Raw genomic sequence first — 22,151 nt, forward strand, 5'->3', positions numbered from 1 at the left:
AAAACAAAAATAACTATAATATATATTAGCTAGAATGGGAAAAGCCCACTAATGGTGTAGACCTATAGTCCTGAGGCAGAACGCTTTTCATGCATTGTGTGGGCTTGGCTCGGCTCAGATTTTTTTTTCCTTGGGTTCTGACTCATGACCATCACACCATTCCTTGCTGATCATGAAATTGTCACATGTAATTCTATAATGTTTGATTTTGAAACTTTTAATTAGTTGTAAAGAGAGAGTGACAAAATACAAAAATTAAAAACTAGAATGGGAGTATTTATTAGTTAGTTAATCGTTATTTTTACCTATTTATTCTTGATAGTTACTAGAGACACAAAAATATAGATAATTAAAAAAATTTGTAATATTTTTAAATAAAAAAAAATGTTACATAACTTTATTTTCGTGCACATTTCATAATTTTTTTCTATGCACTACATAATGTGAATAGTTATTGTTAAGTCCTAGTGGGTCCACTTGGTGATTAAAGAATGGGATGAGCTACTATTTTTATGTCTAAATAGATTCACTTAGAGTCTATTTCGATAATTTTAATCATTTATTTTCAGAAGTCGTCAAGTATATTATCTATATAAAAAATCAAAGTGATTGAATATTAATAATTGTATTATCAAATCACATTCATCTTATAAAAATTGACAGTTACAAATAATTTTTTTGGACAGATAACATTGCTATAAAACAAATTCACAAGCTAAGGTTAAGGCTTGGTAGTTGTTAATGACTCCTGTTTTAGGTACTTGACTACCATATCAAAGTTAACATAAGATGACCCACCAGGCCTTGTAGCTTCCTCTGATCTCTGCTTCCACTCCATGGCCTTTCTCCTCATCTCCTTTCCCTTCTCTCCTTCCATCAACTCCCTCACCAACCCCTCCACTTTCTCTCTCCTCACGCCGCCATCCACCTCCATCCCCACCCCCCATTCTTGACACAAATACAAGCAATTCGTCTGTTGCTCCGCAAAAAATGGCCAACAAATCATAGGTACCCCCTCACAAATGCTTTCCAGAATCGAATTCCACCCACAATGTGTCAAAAACCCTCCAACCGCCACATGTCCAAGAACTCTCTCTTGGGGACACCAACCTAATAACAAGCCCCTATCTCTTATAACTGCCATGAAATCACTCGATAAGATCTCTTCGCCACCATCAACAAGGTCAGGCCTAATCACCCACAAAAATGAGTACTTACTATTAGCAAGTCCCCAAGCGAACTCACTCAATTGTTCCTTTGTCATGATTATGAGGCTTCCATAGTTGACATACACAACCGATCTTGGTTCTTTTCGGTCCAACCAATCCAAGCATTCTGTTTCTTCTTTCCATAGATTTGATTGAATAGAGTTTAGGGGCTCGGAGTTGCAAAGTTGGCGGTGGAGGAGCGATAAAGGGCCGATAGTGTAGAGATTGTTGAATTTGGTTTTGATGATGTCCAGGAATTGGTGTTCTAAATCATCAAATGTGTTGAGGATCATGGATTTGGATTTTAAAGCATTGGTCATTGATTGTAAGTTGTAGTTGAACATTGTGTCCTGCGGATTGGTAGTTCGGATGAATGTTGGGAGGTCTTTTAGTCGAATGCCTTTCATTCCAGGGATCCAATCAATCACGGTGTCGAGGTATCCATTGGTCAAGCAACTCTCATCTACAAGTTGAAACATGGATTGAAACATTTGAGCAAAGCAATAATAAACTCCAATACTTTTCAAAATGATTTATCAAGTTTTGTAGAAAGTATAACACATGCATATATATGTTTACTTCTATTAAAATTGAAATAAAAAAATAAAAAAAATAAATTGGTACATATATAAATTTCCTCAAAATTTTGTTTTGAAAATGAGTGGTGATTAGATGGAGGTATTAATTAGAGGTGGTTGTTGATTGTTAGAAGTGATGAATATTCACTGAAATTGGTTGTAGGTGGTTAGAATTATTGGACGGAGGTGGTTGTTGGCAGCAGAAATACTTTGAGGGAATTGCTGGCAATAGTAGCTAGAGGTGAGGACATGGGAGACTAACGTTGTGTTTGACTTGGGAATGTAGAGAAGGATTTAGAAAGAAAAAATATGTGTGAAATTAGGTAAAATATAGGTGTATTTTATTCCCATTTCACCTATCTTTTTTTATTTTTTTTTTCAAATCCCTCCTCAAATCCCCAAACCAAACACAAAATTAGGAGGGAATGAAATTTTGTTTATAAAAAGAAGAAAAAACGTACTCTCCTGGAATTTAATAAATTTTACAAGTTGTTCCGGACAAATTATATTTGTCACGTTGATAAGTTGTTTTTGTCAAATTATACTTATCATGGTGTTGTTTTAATTGTATCGATTTTGTTTCTTAATTTTTTTTATTGTGCTAATTAAATCCATTTGATATTAAAAAATTGGATTAAACTCAAGGGCAAAGTAATTCATTCAAAAGGAAATAAAATAGTATTTCAAATTAGGCGTTAATCCCTCAATCACTTTGATGAGGGTGAATAAATTATTATATCCATTAAATTTAGTCTAATTTTTAAAGAATCATAATCAATTAGATTAAATTGACATAATCAAAAAAATTCAAGGCAAAATTGATGAAATTAAAATTATAAAAGACCAAATTAATACAAAAGACAAATTATAGGGATAATTGGTGTAATTCGAACAATTATCCTCGAATTTTTCATTAAAATGAATATTGATCATTTTTTTAATTTTCAAAGCTTTAATAAACATAAATGACAAAATAATAATAATAATAATAATAATAATAATAATAAAATTATATTCAGTGTGTTTAGTATCAGTTTTTTGAAAATTGAATTCTTTGTTTTTCGTATTTTTTGTTTTTACTGAATATTTTTAAAATTTTTAGCAATTTTTTACTTGCCTAAATGCACTTATCTTAGATATATCTAAATAATTTAGTGAATTTTTTAAAGATTTTTTTACACAAATATTATACTTTTGAATAATGCTTGGGACCCCCTTTTGGGGGTCACCCCCTCACTCCCTTTGCCACGTGGCAGGGGGTGATTGGTGGAGCAGGAAAAAAAAGAAAAAGAAAAAGAAAAGGTGACCAATGAGAGAGAGAGAGGGTCAAAGAGGGTGGAGAAAAAAGGAGGGATGGATCATTACTCTATACTTTTTAAGTATATTTATATTAAATATGTCTAAAAATTAAAATTGCTTAAGATATTAAAAAAATGCAATAAAAACCAAAAAAATATGAAAAATAAAAAAGAAAAAATTTTTAGAAAGTAAATTTTAAAAACTGAAACGGAACCAAATAATTGACTTTTTTTAAATTAAAAAAATACAATATAATTATATACTCCACAAAATTTGCATAATTACTTAGGGTTAGGTATTTTAGGCTTGCCAGCAAAAAGTTAGCTTTTTTATCCGAATCATTACTCAAAAAATTAATTTTTTTTGGCTAAAAAAATTTAAAAGTTAATTTTTTATCAGCTTTTCAAAACATCACTTAGTATTGTATTATGAATAATGCTATATGTATAAATTAATATACTAACATATGATGTGACATAATAACAGAGATTTTAAGTATTTGTAATTTATACAATAGGTGAGTCAATAATAATGACATAATACTAATTAATATATTAATGTGTATATTAATTGGTATATATAGTACCACTACTGAAACATTTATTGGAGTGTTTACTTGCATTTGAAATCTGAATCCAAAAGGTGAATGAAAGTCAGACAAATTTTTTTTTTTTTTTAGCCTTGTGCAACCTTTTCTGGTACAGACTCAGTTCTAATTACTATTATTACATGAAGCGTCAAGAGTTTTAGCACATGTTTAGAATAAATTAAAAAAAAAAAGCGTACTTTTTTACGAAATGATTTTTTTTTTATTTTTTTATCTTTTTATGAGAGAGAGAATGTAATGATTATGATTAAATATAATTTTTTATTTTATTGAATTAAAAAATTTATTTCGTTTTTTTTGTTATTTTAACCAAAAAACTCATCTCAACTTCCTTATATTAATCAATATTTATCAGCTTTTATCAATATTTTCTCTCAACTTTTTTTTAATTATTTTCTCTACTTTTTTATATAATTTTTTATAAAAAATAAAAAAATACACTTAACCACCTCTTAATTGCTATTTGATTATTACTTACGGTTCGGGTTTATTCGGTTTCCAAAGGAATAGAATCGTCCATTATAGTCAACGACTGTTAAATCGATGAATCTTGTCTACAGAAACCGAGCCAACCACAACCATTCAGTTGTCGGATTTATCGATTTCAAAGTGATTCGATTTTTTGAATGAATAAAGAAATAAATTTTTTTTCATATTAAAATATATTTTTTACTTTGTATATTTTTATATAATTTGCATTGATTTTATTCTTTTTAATCTTACTAATATGAAAGTTAATAAAATTATGAGACTTATTGAGTGTTTTGAAAAATTAGTAAAAAATTAATTTTTTAATTTTTTTAGTCTGTTTTGTCTTTTTATGAATAAAAAAATATGATAAGTAATGTGATTTAAAATTAATAAAAAATTAAAAGTTAACTCTTTTTTTTTTTTTTGGCTTTCCAAAAGACAGCTGAGATTGTTTAATTGACTCTTTTTTTTTTTTTCTTTTTTTTTTTTTTTTTGTATGTGGCTAAAGTTCATAAAAAGATAAAATAGATTACACACTTATTTAAGTCACATCAATCAATATCTATCAATATATTCTTTCTACTTTTCTACTTATTTTCTCTATTTTTTAACACATTTTTTTATAAAATGTCAAAAAATACATTTATTTAGAACATCCTAAATCACCAGTCAATAAGACAAAATATCACGTTAAGCCCATAATTATTTCACTTTTTCTCTCACAAATATCACATTCAACTACAAAAAAAATTATCTCCTTTCTCAAACACAAATATTTTAACATATTAAAATAGCCAATAATTATAATTTATCTTTAAAAAAATAAAAATTATAAACACAAACATTATCAAACCGACTGTAACATTTAGGGATTAGGTAAAGTACCTTTCAATGGAAAGTAGCCTCTTTGAATAAGCTCCTCAAAGTGAAGATAACCCAACATCCCACACCCACTCGGAGTAAAAAACAGCAACTCCGGCAGCCCAAACTCCTCCGCCACTTCCATAGTAAAACTCATCACACCATCAGACACAACACAACTCACCGGAGGCACATCTTTCAAATCTCTAAGCCTAACCATGAGGTCCCTAAACGATTCCAAACAGTGAACCGGCATTGACTCGCACAGAACCGGAAGGTCCAGTATGCCCCTCTGGTTCGTCTCTGGTAAACCGTCAGAGACGGTTTCGAACCGGAAATCGGGTAAACCGGAAAGAGAGTGTGGACCGGTGGAGTTGAGGAGGCGGTTGTGGTTGAATTGTGTGTGGACGAAGGTGACGTGGAAGCCTCTGGAGTGGAGGAGCTTGGCTAGCTTTAACATGGGGTTTATGTGGCCTTGTGCTGGAAGAGGTATGCAAACTGCATGAGGCTTGTTTTTGGATTCCATGGTTTTGTAATACTAATAATTTGAAGAAAACAAAAATTGATGGCAAGTTTGGGGGTTCAAGTGGGTAATTGCAGGAAATATATACAGATGAAGATTTATTCCATGGGAAAAAGGTCTATTATCACCCAATTTTTTCTATTGTTTTATCTTAGGATGGAGATTAGGATGCTCTTCGACTTTTATCGTTGACGGGACTTATTTTTATGATCCGAATATTTTATGTTTAAAAATTATGTAAAAAAGATTATTAATGTAAAAAATTAAATTAATTTAATAGTTATGGTTAAGGTTATTTTATCGATTTAATTAGGAAAATTTTATTTATAAATTTTATTTTGGGAAATAATTATTTATTTAGTTTTAAGAATTTTTTATAGACTAATTAATTTCATTGATTTTGAAAATTTATATTTAATATATTATTTAAAAATTAGATTTACAGTTATACCTTTATTTCTATTATGTTTTCTTTTCTTCTTTTCTTTTATGCTAAAAATGTATGATACATAATATATGAGAATTAAATTTTGGATGAATTTTTATATAATAATCTTTTTTATTTGAAAAATATTTCAAAAGGAGTGCAAAAATAATTTAAAATATGAGATTCTTTAAACATTCTAAAATGATGTGGGATTCTTCAAACATTTTAAAATGAATACAAAATCCTTAGTAAGTTTTGAACAAATGTATCATTTAAAACTGTAACATTCTAATGTAATAATCAAACATAACACTCTAATGTAACACTTCAAAAAATATTCTTAGTGTACTTTTTTCAAGTATAACTCCAAAAAAAACTCCTTAATGTAACATTCTAATATAACATACAAAAAAATTCTTTAATGTACTTTTTTTAACCGTAACACTATAAAATATGACTCTAAAAAAATTTCTTAACGTAACATTTAGTGTAATACACAAAAAAAACTCCTTAATGTAACACTCTAATGTAACACACATAAAAAACTCTTTAGCGTACTTTTTTCAAACGTAACACTCTAATATAACTCTCCAAAAAAATTCCTTACTGACACAAAAAAAACTCTTTAGTGTTCTTTTCTCAAACGTAACACTTTAATATAACACTCTAAAAAAAATATGTGAGATTCTTCAAACTATTTTAAAAGGAGTACAAAATTCATTAGTGAGTTTTGAATAAATGTATAATTTATAACTGTGAGTGTTACGTTTGGAAAAAACACACTAAGGGGTTTTTATTATTTTTGTATGTATTACATTAGAGCATGTTACATTGAAATGTTACGTTTGGGATTACATTGATTGGAGTATGTTATATTAGTGTATTACGTTTGTATTATATTAGAGTGTTACATTTGAGAAAAGTATATTAAGAAATTTTTTTTAAATGTTACGTTGTTACGTTTGAAAAAAATGTACTAATGAGTTTTTTAGTATGTTACATTGGAGTGTTATATTTTTGTTTGTAATGTGAAATTTGTTCCAGAATGAGAAAAAATCCAAAACTTCTATAGTGCGAATTGTCCAAATGTATAATTTTACATTTAGAGAAACTCATTTTTATTCTTAAAAAATTAAATCCGAACATATAAATGATTATTCTTTTGTGTAATTTCTACTTTAATAGATTTTTAAATTCATAAGAGAAAAAAAAAATTAAACAATTTATAAAATCACATTTTAAACTTTATTTTAGTATTTCATCCTTTAATTTTTTACACGAGTAATCTTCCTAAAACAAACTTTCAACAATTAGGTATCGTTTGGTAACACTTACGTTTTCAGTTTTCTGTTTATATTTACAAAAATTTTAAAAACTCAAATAAAAACTTGTTTGGTAAAATTTTTGATTTATAAATCAGTGGTCTCAGTTTATAAATTTGGCCAAAAAATGAAAACACAAAAAATGTGTTTCCATTTTGAGTTTTCAGTTTTTTTTTTTTTTTTACCACCCAACACTAGCCACCATCCGCCACCATTTTCCACCACCGTCTTCCGCTACCACCACCCACCACCCACTACCAGCTACCACCCACCTACCACCCACTTGCCACCACCACCCACCCCTCGCCACCACCACCACCACCACCCACCACCCACCTGCCATCCACCCGCCACCCGCCACTACCATCCACCGCCCGCCACCACCACCACCCGCCACCTACTTACCACCCACCCGCCACCACCATCCACCACCTGCCACCACCTGCCACCTGTCACCCGCTCACCACCCACCACCCACAACCACCACCACCACCACCACCATCACCATCACCATCACCATCACCTGCCACCCACCCGTCACCCACCTGCCACCACCACCTACCACTACCACCACCCACTCGCTACCACCGACCACCCGCCACCCGCCACCGTCACCCACCCACCCAGCACCACCACCACCTGCCATCACCACCCACCACCCGCCACCACCACCACCCACTCGCTACCACCCACCACCCACCACCCACCACCCGCCACTGTCACCCATCCGCCGCCACCACCACCACCACCACCCACTCGCTACCATCCACCACCTGCCAACGTCACCCACCCACCACCCACCACCATCCGCCATCCGCTATCCACCTGCCACCACTACCTACCAACCGCCACCACCACCCACTCGCTACCACCCACCACCCGCCACTGTCACCCACCCACCCATCACCACCACCCTCCACCACTTGCCATCCTCCATCCACCTGCCACCACCACCCACCACCTGCCACCACCACCCACCAACCGCCACCACCCACCACCACCACTACCATCCGCCATCCACCATCCACCTGCCACCGCCACCCACCAACCGCAACTACCCACCACCACCCGCCATCCGCCATCCGCCATCCACCTGCCACTACCACCCACCAACCGCCACCACCACCCACTCGCTACCACCCGCCACCCGCCACCGTCACCCATCCACCCACCACCTACCCGCCACCACCACTCGCCATCCGCCACCCACCTGCCACCACCACTACCACCACCACCACCACCCACTCGCTACCACCCGCCACCGTCACCCACCCACCCACCCACCACCACCACCACCACCCGCCCGCCACCAGCTACCCACCACCCACCGTCACCACTTTCCACTACCGCCTTTTGCCGCCACTTGCCACCACTTGCCATTTCTTACTCTTTTTTATATTTTTAAAATTTTTTAAACATTTTGTCAATTACCAAACATGTTTGTAGTTTATGTTTTTCTAAAAATAAACAAGAAATAAACAAAAACCAGTTTATAAAATTTTTGTAAATATAAACTGAAAACGTAAACGTTACCAAACAAATTGAATCATGAAGGTGGATCTCGCGGTCAACTTACAAAGGCTCAACTACATTTTTCAATCGGGGTGACTAATCCACTATTTTTCTTTATTTGTGTAAACACAGAATAAATCATAGGTGTACATATAAAATAAAGAATAAATTATAAATACATCTTCGGAGATTTGATTAAAATACGAATCACTCTTTATAATTTTAAAAATTACATTCCACCCTTGAAGTTCTTAATTTCATAATAAATAATCTATTTTATAAATAAATCATCAAGTTAATTAACAGTTTTTAATAATATTATAAATATATTTCAATTAATAATTTAAGTAATTTTATTATTGTATAGAAGAGTAATTATGAATTTCATTTTTTCAGTTAATTCTGTTAAATAAAAAATTTCAACAATAGATTATTTGTAATTTTTTAAATCACACGAGGCAGCCTGTACTTTAAATAAATTTCAAGAGATGTATTTATAATTTACCCAAAATAAACCATATTTAAAAATACCCAACAAAATGTTATTTTAAAGTCAAAAGATAATTTGGTTTTAGAACTTGTAATAATGTGATTGTTAAAAGGCTATTGATTTTAAATTTTAATGACATATTATAACTTTATGAAATAAAGTAGAGAAGATTAAAAGTTGTGTGGGTGAAAATCTGACCACACTGCCCGTTTAGTGATCAGCTGGAGAGCACAAGTGGAATAGATGGCTTAAGCAACCTGAAACAGAAAGAAAAAGCTCCGGCGGTGGTTCTTCCACCCGGGGGCACTCCGATGATCAAGTCAGTATATCTCTCAAAGATAAATCAAGTACTAAACTGAATACTCAAAACATAAATTGCATACCTTAGACCCATGGGGGTGCCTCTCTTTTATAATATACTTAATCCAAGTCCCACTAGAAGTATGACTTCTATGAACTCCAATTTACTGCTTACTCTGGACTCTTCAAGAGATAAAGACAAACTCCGCAAGAGCTTTATCCTTATCTTGGTTAAGTCCCCTTTTTGCCTTAGGACTCTTGCCCCTTATCTCGGATTCCGATATCTTCGGAGATGACCTCGGCTTCTCCGAGATTACCTCGGCTTAACTACCAAGGTACGTGGCACCTCGGCTGACACGTCGGCGTCACCATGCCACGTGTTGGTATCCACAAAATATATCCCCACAACTGCCCCCTAGGTTCTATTACCTCGGCATCCTGAGGTGATGGAACCTATTCCGAAATTTTGTCACTTCTTTTCTGAGTAATGGCTTAAAAACTATTTAGCCAAGATTATCTACTTTCAGCCGACGTGTTCTCTTTGGAGAACAAGGCTTCGGTCGTACTCTCCCATGCGCATGAGTTGTCATGCATATCTAACTGTTTCTTTTACGTGTTTCGTCTTTATTGGAGCGTGTCAGTGACGCACCTAAAGCTGTCTGATCATTTCGTCTGCGCCGTCTGACGCGTGCGTTACCCTAGGCGTAATGATTGCCCTAATTTTGCCGCCGTTTCACATTTTTGACAAAACTTTTCTTTTGCCTCTATCTTTTCTTCACTTTTTCATTCCGTCTTCTTGCTCTTTCTCCCTCTGAAAGCTCATTCTTCTTCGAATCTGCCATTGCTTCAACCTTTCTTCTGGAACTGCTCTTAATCCCTCATTCTTGCAAAAGCCCTCTTTGCTGTTGCAATCAATTTCTGGGTTCGGCGAGCACTGCCTCGGCTTCATTTGTCCTGGTAAGACCCTTTCCTTTAATTCTTTCATTCTCTTTATGTGCTTTTGTCTGTCTGTTGCCATTACTGATCTTGTTCGAGGTCTTGGATTTATTTGTATCTTGAATTTGTGGCCATGCCTTGAACTTCTATGTTTTTTCATCATTCTCTTTGCCGTTGTTCTTGATTTGTTTCTGTATCTCTATTGTTTCTGAGAACTATACCTCTGTTCTTGAATCTGAAACTTCGTCTTTGTTTTGTTCTTTTTTGTGTCTGTCCCAGATTTGTGCCCTCGATTTTTATCTTCATACTTCATAGATTTGGGATTTGTCTGTAGAACCCTTAATCTTTAGGGAAACCTGAAAAACGCCCATTTTCTGAAACATATTTCTCTTAGTTTAAGCCGACATAATGGGTATGTGGAGGCATAGGGTAAATACCCCAACAAAACTTGAATACTTTAGGCAAGAATTCTCTATCCCAGCCGACGTTCATCTTAAGCTGGCTAGGGATAATGATACCATCGTGCCCACAGACCATACAATGCCTTTTCCAATAGTTGCTTTTACCGAATGTGGACTTCGGCTTCCACTTGATCCCCTTTTTCGTCAAGTTCTCCATTTCTATAAGCTGAACCCCATGCAACTTACTATCAATTCCTATAGGGTAATTAACGGTATTATTGCCTTAGCTAGGCAAGAAAACCTTAGAATCACCCTAGCCGACCTTCAATATTGTTATACCATGTGCCCTCTTGATCTGAAGGATAGGGGTTTTGTCTATTACCTTAAGCCGAGATCCACTCAGTACAAAACTATAGCCGACCTCCCAGACTCCAACAAGGGGGCTGGAGATGATTTTCTCATTGCTTCTGGAAATTGGGAATTTGGCCCAGATGAAGATGTCCACCTCTACCCTCTTCCTCGAACAATTACAGAGGGCAAGAGTAAGAGCCCTGAGTCAACACTTTAGTTGTTTTTATTTAAGACTTTAATACTTTTTGTTTCTGACGTCTGTTTCTTTGCAGATCTTCATCAGCCACCGAAAAATTTTCGTCAATCCTTCTTCCCAGGAACAGATCTGAAAACACTTCTTGGCCTTCCCATCCATAAACGAAAAGCCCCAGTATTACTAAACTTCATCCCTACATACAAATCCACCTTACCCGACGTCCCAAGAAAAAGGAAGAAGAGTCTTTCTCCACCCACAGCCACAACCTTAACTGCTTCTACATCCCGAACAGATCAAGAGTCCACATCTGACCCAGCCGATCTTCCATCAACTTCGGCCCCCTACTTAATACCAATTTCTGAACGTAAACGTCGAAGAAAGCTTGTAAAGACAGCCGAAATGGTTCGTCCAAGGCCTATCGTCCAAGACCTTCTCGCCGACCTTCCAACTGACGCCGAAGCCGTACCAACGCAATCAATGCTCCCACCCAAACCAAAGAGAGTAAAAAAGGCTCAGCCTAAGGCCAAGGCTACAGATGCCGAGGCTGAGGATGCTTTGCCGATTTCTAAACTAACAGAGAGCAAGAAATCAGCCTCTGCTTCAACAAAGAGGTCTGCTGAGGGCCAACCCTCAGGGTCTACACAATCAAAACGGCCAAGGTCATCGTCTGCGACGACCTCGGCTTCGAAGAAGCCCGACGTCCCCTGGGCCCCTGATCTCTCCCTGGAGGATAGGCCCATTATGGCTAGTGAAAGTGCTGACGACATTAATGTTGCTGTGGCCCTTAGCACTGCGCTTCTTCTACCAAATGACCTGGAACGAAATGGCAAGCTTAGTGAGTATGAAAATTACGCTCTTATGCTCCAACACTCCGCGCAAGTAAGTATTTCTGTTTGTATTTGTGTTTTTTCCTTCTGTTTCTGTTTGAGAAAATTTTCTGACACTTCTGTTTTCATTCAGGCTATCCAACATGCCCATTCATTTTCAATGCAATCCTTTGAGAATCGTCAAAGATTGGTTGACATGAAGAAGGAAGCAACTTCAATGAAGAGAGAGATAAGGGCCCTTGAAGCAAAAATGAAAAAATTGGAGGATCAGGCTGAGACTGCAACGAAAGTCCAAACTTTAGCTCTTGAGAAGGCCGAGGCTGCTGAAGCCGTTAAAAAAGTAGCTGAAGCCGAGAAAAGAGAGGCTGAGGCTAGGAAGGCCCAAGCGGAGAAAGAACTCCAGCAGGCTCTGGCCACCAAAGAGGCCGAAGTCAAAGAGGCCGATGAGAAGGCCTATGCTCAAGGTATGGCCGATGTCGCAGAAGACTACAAGCTTCAAGTCAGGCAGGCATGCAACAGGGGATTTTCCCTTGGTTGGATGTCCTTGATAAAGAAGTTTGATCTTCCTGCTGACTCGGCATTGCGCCAGGCCGACGCTATTCCTTTACCATTTCCTCCACCTCCTCCTGAAGGTGAATCAGAGTCTGAGGCCGAGGCCGTGGATGAAGATGAAGAAAAAGATGAGGGTGAGGCCTTGGTGAGAAAACCCAAGGGTGCTGCCGAAGCCAAGTCCCCTCCTCCTGCTGGGCAGGTTATGGACTTAACTCAAGATGAGGGGGGTGATGATGTTGAGGAAGTGCCCAGGGAGTCTGTTCAAGGGTATCTATCATCTGACCTCCTTCTGACTGAAAGAAGTCTTGACACAACATTGGCAGAGATAGATGCCGAAATACAAGCGGAGAAAGTGGCCGAGGAGATTCCACCTGAATCGTCCGAGGTCCCCGTTCCTGCAGTGGTTAATACTGAAGAATCTTGAAAATATCTTTTTGTACCTTTTTTCCTTCTTTTTCTGTACTTTGTACTTTTGTACTTTTTTACTTTCTGGATAATGCAAAACTCCTTCTTTTGGCCGATGTGGTTTCTTTAATATGTAACTGCAACAGTTCCTCCTCTGGATGTTTTAGTCTTGTGATATTCTGTTGACTGCTTCTGCATAGTCTTGTATTTAGAAAATTTTTTTGCATGCTTCCTTGTGTTGCTTTCTTTGTGCGATCTTCTCGGGGTTACATACCTCGGGTATAACCATAAAAACTTTTATTTCGGCAAGATACTGTCCTGTAATCTTTTCATAAATTTCAACAAGTATAGAACATATATTTCGGAATGTAAACTTAGTATGCTTCTTCTTAAGTTTCAACAAGTATTAAATGGTAGTCTTAGTCTGACCTACTTGTAAATTGCTACAAATTTCAACAAGTAATGAACAATATACTTAGCCTTTATTTTAACCTGTAACTTTCTATATACCTTAGCGGGTGGTCATATGTCGGCTTAACATAGACTTGTAAATTGCTAAAAATTTCAACAAGTGTTAAGCATCTTCCCTAGGGTTTAAACAACCCACATATTGCTATGAGAACTTTAAGCAATAACCTCGGCCTATCTTCGACTTGTAAATTGCTACAAATTTCAACAAGGGAAGATAAGGAATCAACTTAATTCCAACTTGTAAATTGCTACAAATTTCAACAAGTGAATTAAGGAATAACATCGGCTTAACTTCAACTTGTAAATTGCTACAAATTTCAACAAGTGAAGATAAGGAATCAGCTTAATTCCAACTTGTAAATTGCTACAAATTTCAACAAGTGAATTAAGGAATAACATCGGCTTAACTTCAACTTGTAACTTGCTACAAATTTCAACAAGGGAAGATAAGGAATCATCTTAATTCCAACTTGTAAATTGCTACAAATTTCAACAAGTGAATTAAGGAATAACATCGGCTTAACTTCAACTTGTAAATTGCTATAAATTTCAACAAGTGAAGATAAGGAATCAGCTTAATTCCAACTTGTAAATTGCTACAAATTTCAACAAGTGAATTAAGGAATAACATCAGCTTAACTTCAACTTGTAAATTGCTACAAATTTCAACAAGTGAAGATAAGGAATCAGCTTTGCCTGAGTTTGATATGTCTTCAATAAACATCCATGCATAACTTTATCAATCATATATGTTGAAAGGATTCTGAAAAGACTTTATTGATGATATCGGCTAAACAATGATGTTTATCTAATGGTAGAAAAATTTCAAATTACAAGTATTCCAAGGTCTGGGCAATGCTTTGCCCTCATTATCCTCAAGCCGATATGCTCCATTGCCTAATACTGAAGTAACTCTGTAGGGTCCTTCCCAGTTTGGGCCAAGCTTGCCCTCCCTGGGATCCTTCTTGTTCCCGACGACTTTTCTTAGGACTAGGTCGCCAACTTGAAAATCTCTTGGATTAACCTTCTTGTTGTAAGCTCTGGCAAGCTGTTGCTGGTATACTGCGAGCTGAATCGCAGCTTTCTCTCTTCGTTCTTCCAATAAATCCAGGTCTCGGGCTAAGAGTATGTCATTGGTGCCATTCTCTACTCCCTGGGTTCTGATCCCTGGGATGCCGATCTCTAATGGGATGACTGCTTCTGTGCCATAGGCCATGGCAAAGGGCGATTCTCCTGTTGATCTTCTTGGTGTAGTCCGATATGCCCAAAGTACGTTGGGCAATTCGTCCACCCACTTTCCTTTTGCTGCCTGCAGCCTCTTCTTTATTCCATCCAGGATTACTTTGTTGGATGCTTCTGCTTGCCCATTGCTTTGAGGAAAACTTGGTGTTGAGAAATAATTCTTGATCTTGAATTTTGCACAAAAGTTTTTGATGAGTTTGCTGTCGAACTGTGTCCCGTTGTCGGCAACAATTGCTCTTGGAATCCCAAATCTGGTGATTTTGTTTCTCCAAATAAAATTCTTGACATCCATATCTCGGATTTTGGCAAGAGGTTCTGCCTCTATCCATTTTGTGAAGTAGTCTGTTGCTACCAGTAAGTATTTTCTTTGCCCAGTTGCTTGGGGAAGTTGTCCAACCAGATCCATGCCCCATTGGGCAAACGGCCAAGGGCTGGATACTGGGTTTAGGTCGGCAGCTGGTTGATGTATCAAAGGTGCAAACCTTTGACATTGTTCACACTTCTTTACATAGGCTTCGGCATCCTTTTGCATGTAGGGCCACCAATACCCTTAGGTAATGGCCCTGTGGGCTAACGATCTGCCCCCAGCATGGCTTCCACAAATTCCTTCATGAATCTCGTAAAGAAAGTCTTCGACCTGCAAAGGGTGTACGCACCTTAAAAGTGGTCCAGTGAACGACCTCCTGTAGAGATGGCCTTCCGCTGTTAGACTGAATCTGGCCGATTTCAGCCTTATTTTATGTGCTTCTTTATGGTCCTCTGGCAGCTTCCCCTCTTTTAGGAATGCAATGATTGCATCCATCCAACTTGGTCCAAAGCCCACGCACATTGCTTCTTGTTCAATGCTCTGTTTATCTATGCTCGGGGCCGACATGTAGTCGATCATAATTGTCCTTGTTTTTCCAGTTTGGATTGAACTGGCCAGGTTGGCTAGCGCGTCGGCGTGGGTGTTGTCATCTCGGCTAACTTGGAGTAATCTGCAGTTCTGGAATAGGGCTGCCAGTCGGATGACTTCCTTTGCATATGCCGACATTCTTTCATCTCTGGCTGCAAATTCTCCTGTTGACTGGTTAACAATCAGTTGTGAATCACAAAAAACAATTACCTCGTCTGCCTCTGCTGCTGCTGCTAGCTTTAGTCCTGCAATTAATGCTTCATATTCTGCTTCATTATTGGAGGCTTTGAACCCCAGACGGATGGACTGTTCTACGATTTCCCCATCTGGAGATATCAGCAGTACTCCTGCTCCTGCTCCCTGGCGGTTTGAACTTCCATCGACGAATAGTCTGAATGAATCGCCGATGTAGATACTGCATGGTCTGAGCTTTTCTTTCTCTTGCTTTTTTGTCTTTGACTGGGATTCTTTTTGCTTGTCGGGGCAATGTTCCTCTTGGCTCGACGGAGCCCGAGGTGTGATGGCTTCAGGTGTGAGTTCTACGACGAAGTCGGCCAAAACTTGGCCCTTTATTGCTGTTCTTGGCCTAAATTCTAGGTCAAACTGGCCTAGTGTTACTGCCCATTTTGCTATTCTTCCTGTTAAGTCTCCTTGATGTAATAGGGACTTCAGTGGGTGTTCTGTTAGAACCACAATCTTGTGTGCCTGAAAGTAATGGCTCAATTTCTTTGAGGCCATTACCAAGGCTAGCATTAATTTTTCCAGTGGTAGGTACCTTGTTTCCGCGTTAGCCAGAGTCTTGCTTACATAATAGACAGCCTTCTGCTCCCCTTTTTCCTCTCGGATTAGCACTGCACTGACTGCGTGTTCAGAGACTGCTAAGTACAAAAACAATTCCTCCCCTGGGATTGGGTTAGAAAGGACCGGGGTTGTGGTCAAGTACTTTTTTAGGTTGGCTAAGGCAGCTTCACATTCTTCCGTCCATAGGAAGTCTGTGGCTTTTTTCACCAGGTTAAAGAAGGGTCTGCACTTGTCTGAGCTTCTGCTGATGAATCGGTTTAGGACTGCGGCCCTTCCAGTGAGCACTTGAACTTGCTTTGCCGATGTTGGACTCTGTAGTTCCAGGATGGCCTTGATTTGGTCTGGGCTGGCTTCAATGCCCTTTCTTGTTACCAGATATCCTAGAAATTTACCTGACCCAACTCCGAAAGCGCACTTTGAGGCGTTGAGTCGGAGCCGATATCTTTTGAGTATGTCAAAGACCTCTTTTAGGTCAGTGAGATGACCTTTTGATTCCTTGGTCTTTACGACCATATCATCGATGTAAACTTCTACCGTTTTGTCAATCATGTGTTTAAACATCTTTGTCACTAACCTCTGATAGGTTGCTCCTGCGTTCTTCAGCCCAAAAGGCATTACCCTGTAACAGTACAGGCCTTTCGGGGTGATGAACGCGGTCTTCTCCTCATCTGGAGGGTACATAGCAATCTGGTGGTACCCTCTGTATGCATCTAAAAAACTCATCCTTTCATGTCCCGAGGTGGCGTCTACTAGTTGGTCGATTTTGGGCAGAGGAAAGCTGTCTTTCGGGCAAGCTTTGTTGAGGCTGGTGAAGTCTACACAAACCCTCCACTTGCCATTCTTCTTTTTTACTACTACTGTGTTGGACAGCCACGTTGGGTACTGGACTTCTCGGATGGCCCTGGCTTCAAGGAGTCTGTCTACCTCTTCCTCTACTACTTCGACGTGCATTAACGTCGGCCTTCTGGCTCGTTGAATCACAGGTTTTTCCGATCTGTCGACATTCAGACTGTGGCAAGTGACCTCGGGGTCAATGCCAGGCATTTCATAAGGTGTCCAGGCGAACGCCTCTATGTTTGCCCTTAAAAAATCTTCCAGTTCTTTTTCTTCTTCTCTAGCTAAACCTGAGCCGAGAAGAAAAAATCGTTCTTCGTCGCCCTCCTGGACGAGGATTTTCTTTAGCGCCTCTTCGCTTTTCTCGGCTGGTTTTTTCCCGACATCTTCTAGGACTTCCATGTCCTCATCTTCAACTTCTGCTTTCTTTGGCTCCCGTATACTACAGGTGGATTTTATTGCTGCCATGGAGCAAGTTTTGGCTTCTAGTTGATCCCCTCTAACTTCTTCAATCCCATGCTCTGTTGGGAACCGGAGTAGTTGATGCAACGTTGAGGGAACTGCCCCCATTGCATGCAACCACGGTCTTCCCAGGATGATGTTGTATGGTGAGGGTGTGTCAATTACCAGGAATTCCGTCCTGATCTTCTTAGTGCCGGCTTGTACCTCCAAGCTTGTTGCACCCAGTGGCCATGTCGGCGTTCCATTAAAGCCGACCATCGGGCCGCTGGATTGTTCTAGGTCATCGGGGTGAAGGCCTAGATCTTTGTAACATCTGACGTACATGATGTCACAGGAGCTGCCTTGGTCTATTAGGATGCGTTTTACTTGGCACTCCCCAACCTGGAGGGATACTACCAAGGCATCATTATGCGGATGTTGGACCAGTTCTAGGTCGGCTTCAGTAAAGGCTATCATTGGCCCTTGGCATTTTTCTGACCGATGTCTCTTTTCCCCGACTTGGTAGATATGCTATAAATGTCTTACCCTCTGGGTTTCTCCTCTGACTTCGTTTTCGTTGACCCTTGAGTGGATTACATTGACCACCCTCGGTTCTCCTACTTGTGGTAGCTGTGCTAGGGGAGGGGGTGCTGCTGGTGCTTGAGGCAGCCTTGCCTGCTCTTCCCTTGTTCTGGCCTCATCGACCAGGTCCCTCAGAAGGCCTTGTGTTACTAGGTCCTCCAAGTGTGCTTTTAAGGCTCTGCAGCCTTGAGTTGGATGCCCTTCTTCATTGTGGTAGGCACATCGTCTACCAACATTCCTTCCCATGAATTCCCCCGGTGCTCTTGCCGGAGCTCTGAAATATGGTTGATTTCGAATCCGATCTAAGATTTTATGGATTGGGATCCGGAATACCGTTGTTACCGCCTGTTTATTTCTTAATTCTATTTCTTGTTTGGTCGGCCCACTGTTGACTCGGGCTCGTTTTGGCGAGCCGTTTCCCTTTTCTTGTTTTACTTCTTTGTTTCCCGATGTATCTTCCTCGGCCCTGGCGTATTTCTCAATTCTTGCCATGAGTTCTTCCATGCTTTTTGGCAATGTTTTTGCCAAAGACTTCCGTAGTGGGCAGTCATCTTTCAGGCCGTTTTTGAAAGACACGACTACTACTTCCTGGTTGCATTCAGGTATTCGGTTGAACACCTCGTAGTACCTCTTCGCATAGGCTCTAAGGCCTTCTTCCTTGGTGATTCTTAGAGCCATCAAAGCATCAACCCTCAGGGGTTGCAGCTTGTTGGTCACGAATCTGGCCACAAACATCTCGGCCAAGCCTTCCCATGTCTTTATGCTTCCTTTTGGTAACTTATGGAACCAATCAGATGCAATCTCCCCAAAGGATGAGGGGAATACTTTGCAGAGCAACGGCTCGTTCCCGCTATATAACGCCATTGAATTTAAGTATAGCCCAACATGAAAGTTTGGATCTGACTTACCATCATAGATTTGAAACCTCGGCATACTGAATCTTTTGGGCGGTTCGAATTTGTCCAGTTCCACCGAGAAGGCTGTCTTCGGTTTCACTGGGGAGTTTACCTCGGCTTCTGCATTCTGTTGTCTCCTCTTGAGGTAGTCCCTTAAGTCTTCTTTGCTCCTCCCTGGAGCTCGGCTGTCTTTGGATTTTAGTCTTTTTGGTACACTGCTTTCGGCCTCGTGGTGGGGTCGTTTGGATCTTTCTTCATGGGTTGTGTCAAAATGGAGTACTTGCCCCTGAACATGTCGATGTTCTTTGGGGTCTGGATTCTTCATGTGGTGTGTCCTTCGGGACTCTTCTTGCCTCGGTTTTTCCCGTCCGACTTCCCTGGAAGGCCGGTGAGAATGCCTTCCGCTTCTGGTATGCTGAGGGACCTCGGGGATTGTTTTTCTTCCATCCTTCTTAGTGTTGTTCGCCGGCATCGGCGTATCTTGCAGCGGGTATGGTGGCTGCATAACATTATTTTGCATCATGAAGTTGACGACTGACTGGAGGTCCGCCAACTTGTTTGCTAGTTCTTTTACTTCTTCATCCCTCCGTAGGCACCTGTCCCTCCATACCTGGAGGTTATCTTCATTGTAGTACTTTCCTTGGTTTGCTCTTTTTGACATGTCGCCTTCTGGGATGACATCGTTCTCTCTGTGACCCTGGTCACGGGCTTCTGCATTGTGGTTATCTCCTTCGATGTCAAGGTCAATTGGTCTGCCACTCCCAGTGGGAGCGTCATCCCCAATATTTTCCTGCTGTCCGTTACTGGCCATCTATTCTTCCTTCGTTCCCACAGACGGCGTCAAATTGTGTGGGTGAAAATCTGACCACACTGCCCGTTTAGTGATCAGCTGGAGAGCACAAGCGGAATAGATGGCTTAAGCAACCTGAAACAGAAAGAAAGAGCTCCGGCGGTGGTTCTTCCACCCGGGGGCACTCCGACGATCAAGTCAGTATATCTCTCAAAGATAAATCAAGTACTAAACTGAATACTCAAAACATAAATTGCATACCTTAGACCCATGGGGGTGCCTCTCTTTTATAATATACTTAATCCAAGTCCCACTAGAAGTATGACTTCTATGAACTCCAATTTACTGCTTACTCTGGACTCTTCAAGAGATAAAGACAAACTCCCCAAGAGCTTTATCCTTATCTTGGTTAAGTCCCCTTTTTGCCTTAGGACTCTTGCCCCTTATCTCGGATTCCGATATCTTCGGAGATGACCTCGGCTTCTCCGAGATTACCTCGGCTTAACTACCAAGGTACGTGGCACCTCGACTAACACGTCGGCGTCACCATGCCACGTGTTGGTATCCACAAAATATATCCCCACAAAAGTTGAGGTGATAATTTTGTTATATATAAAAGTAGATAAAAGGATAAGATTTTAGAAGTTTTGTTAGTGAGGCACATTTCTCAAAATTTTATCTATTTATTTACAATAATATTATAAATTTATTTATATAAGAATTTTGTAACACATTAACTCAATCACATATCACGTTTCTTGGCAAAATCTTGATTTTTTTTTCCTAGTACTAAAGACCTATTAATTTGTTCATTTTTTATCTTTGATTCTAGATTTAATTTTTGTATTCAACTTATTGATTACTTACTTTTTTTTATGGAAAACTTATTGATTGGCTTAGTATTTGTATAACATTCTTCGTGTATGAATTTTCCTATTCAGTTTTTATAGAGAGAAATTTAATACCTTTTATAACGATATTTATTTCTCCCTATCATGGATTGTATGTTGGTAATTAGTTGTTAGGTAAATTTCTTGACTTCTTAATTATTGTAAACACATAATTTGTTTGTTTGATGATGTAACAGTTAATTAAAAAAAAATATTAATTATTATATATATATATATTTTTTAGATATGATTGTTGACAAAAACCAATGAGTAGGACAAACGAAAGCCGGCCAGGGCTTGTTTGGATGGGAGCCGACCATACTACCGCTTGGCTTAAATTTGCCTATATTTGTTTTTTTTGGTCTAGTGCTTAATAAAGTCGGTCTCAGAAGTCAATGGCCCTGTTTGGTACAGCTTAATTTCAGCTTATTTCAGCTTTCAGCTTAATTGAAGCTATTTTGATGTGTTTGGTTTAGCTTATAACTTATAGCTTTTAGTTTTGTGGAAGTCAGAAAACAGCTTATTCTTTAAGTGGGGCAGGAGATGCTTTAAGAATAAGCTGGAAATCAGCTTAAGCTGAAAGTTATAAGCTATAAGCTGTTTAGGCATAAGCTATAAGCACTTTCCCACAGCTCTACCAAACAGGGCCAATAAAACAAATCATATCCGATTGAAAATCTAACCTCAACTGACCGGTTACAAATAAGGGTGACAATTAATAAGTTTTAATAATTTGATTTAATTTTTATTAAATTTTATTAAAAGTTATTTTTAAAATAATTTTTTATAATAATTTTTTTACGCATATCGTTAAAAATTAATAATTAATGACTTTTTATCATGATTTTTTATAAATTGTCACCAACTTACAATTAGTGATATTTTTTTTCAATGAATTTTTTAAAAATTAGTAACATTTTTTTGTAATAATTTTTTAAATTATCGCTAAAACTTATAATTAGTGATATTTTTGTGAAAAAATTTTAAAATCGTCGTTGAAAATTAACAATTAATGACTTTTTTAATAGTGTTTGATAAAAAAT

The 22,151-nt window shown here is 38.4% G+C and overlaps 1 protein-coding gene across 1 annotated transcript; it reads right to left on the reverse strand.

Annotated features, from left to right (window-relative positions):
• Positions 1 to 609: 609 nt before the first annotated feature.
• LOC114286453 (7-deoxyloganetin glucosyltransferase) lies at positions 610 to 5,809 on the reverse strand. Its single transcript, XM_028229622.2, has 2 exons — positions 5,049 to 5,809; positions 610 to 1,671 (listed from the first exon to the last, which is right to left on the reverse strand). Exons 1-2 carry the CDS (start codon positions 5,548 to 5,550, stop codon positions 722 to 724), a joined length of 1,452 nt encoding a protein of 483 aa, XP_028085423.2. The 5' UTR covers positions 5,551 to 5,809; the 3' UTR covers positions 610 to 721.
• Positions 5,810 to 22,151: the final 16,342 nt, after the last annotated feature.

The sequence above is a fragment of the Camellia sinensis genome, chromosome 2 (assembly GCF_055761805.1).
Source record: "Camellia sinensis isolate YWXY chromosome 2, ASM5576180v1, whole genome shotgun sequence".
Taxonomy (NCBI): domain Eukaryota; kingdom Viridiplantae; phylum Streptophyta; class Magnoliopsida; order Ericales; family Theaceae; genus Camellia; species Camellia sinensis.

Bases quoted from the DNA above. Each gene is read 5' to 3' on its own strand.
- LOC114286453 (XM_028229622.2), bottom strand. From the start codon at position 5,550: ATGGAATCCAAAAACAAGCCTCATGCAGTTTGCATACCTCTTCCAGCA. The intron at 1,672-5,048 runs GTACTTTACCTA...TTCAACTTGTAG, and splicing joins AGGCTACTTTCCATTGAAAG to ATGAGAGTTGCTTGACCAAT.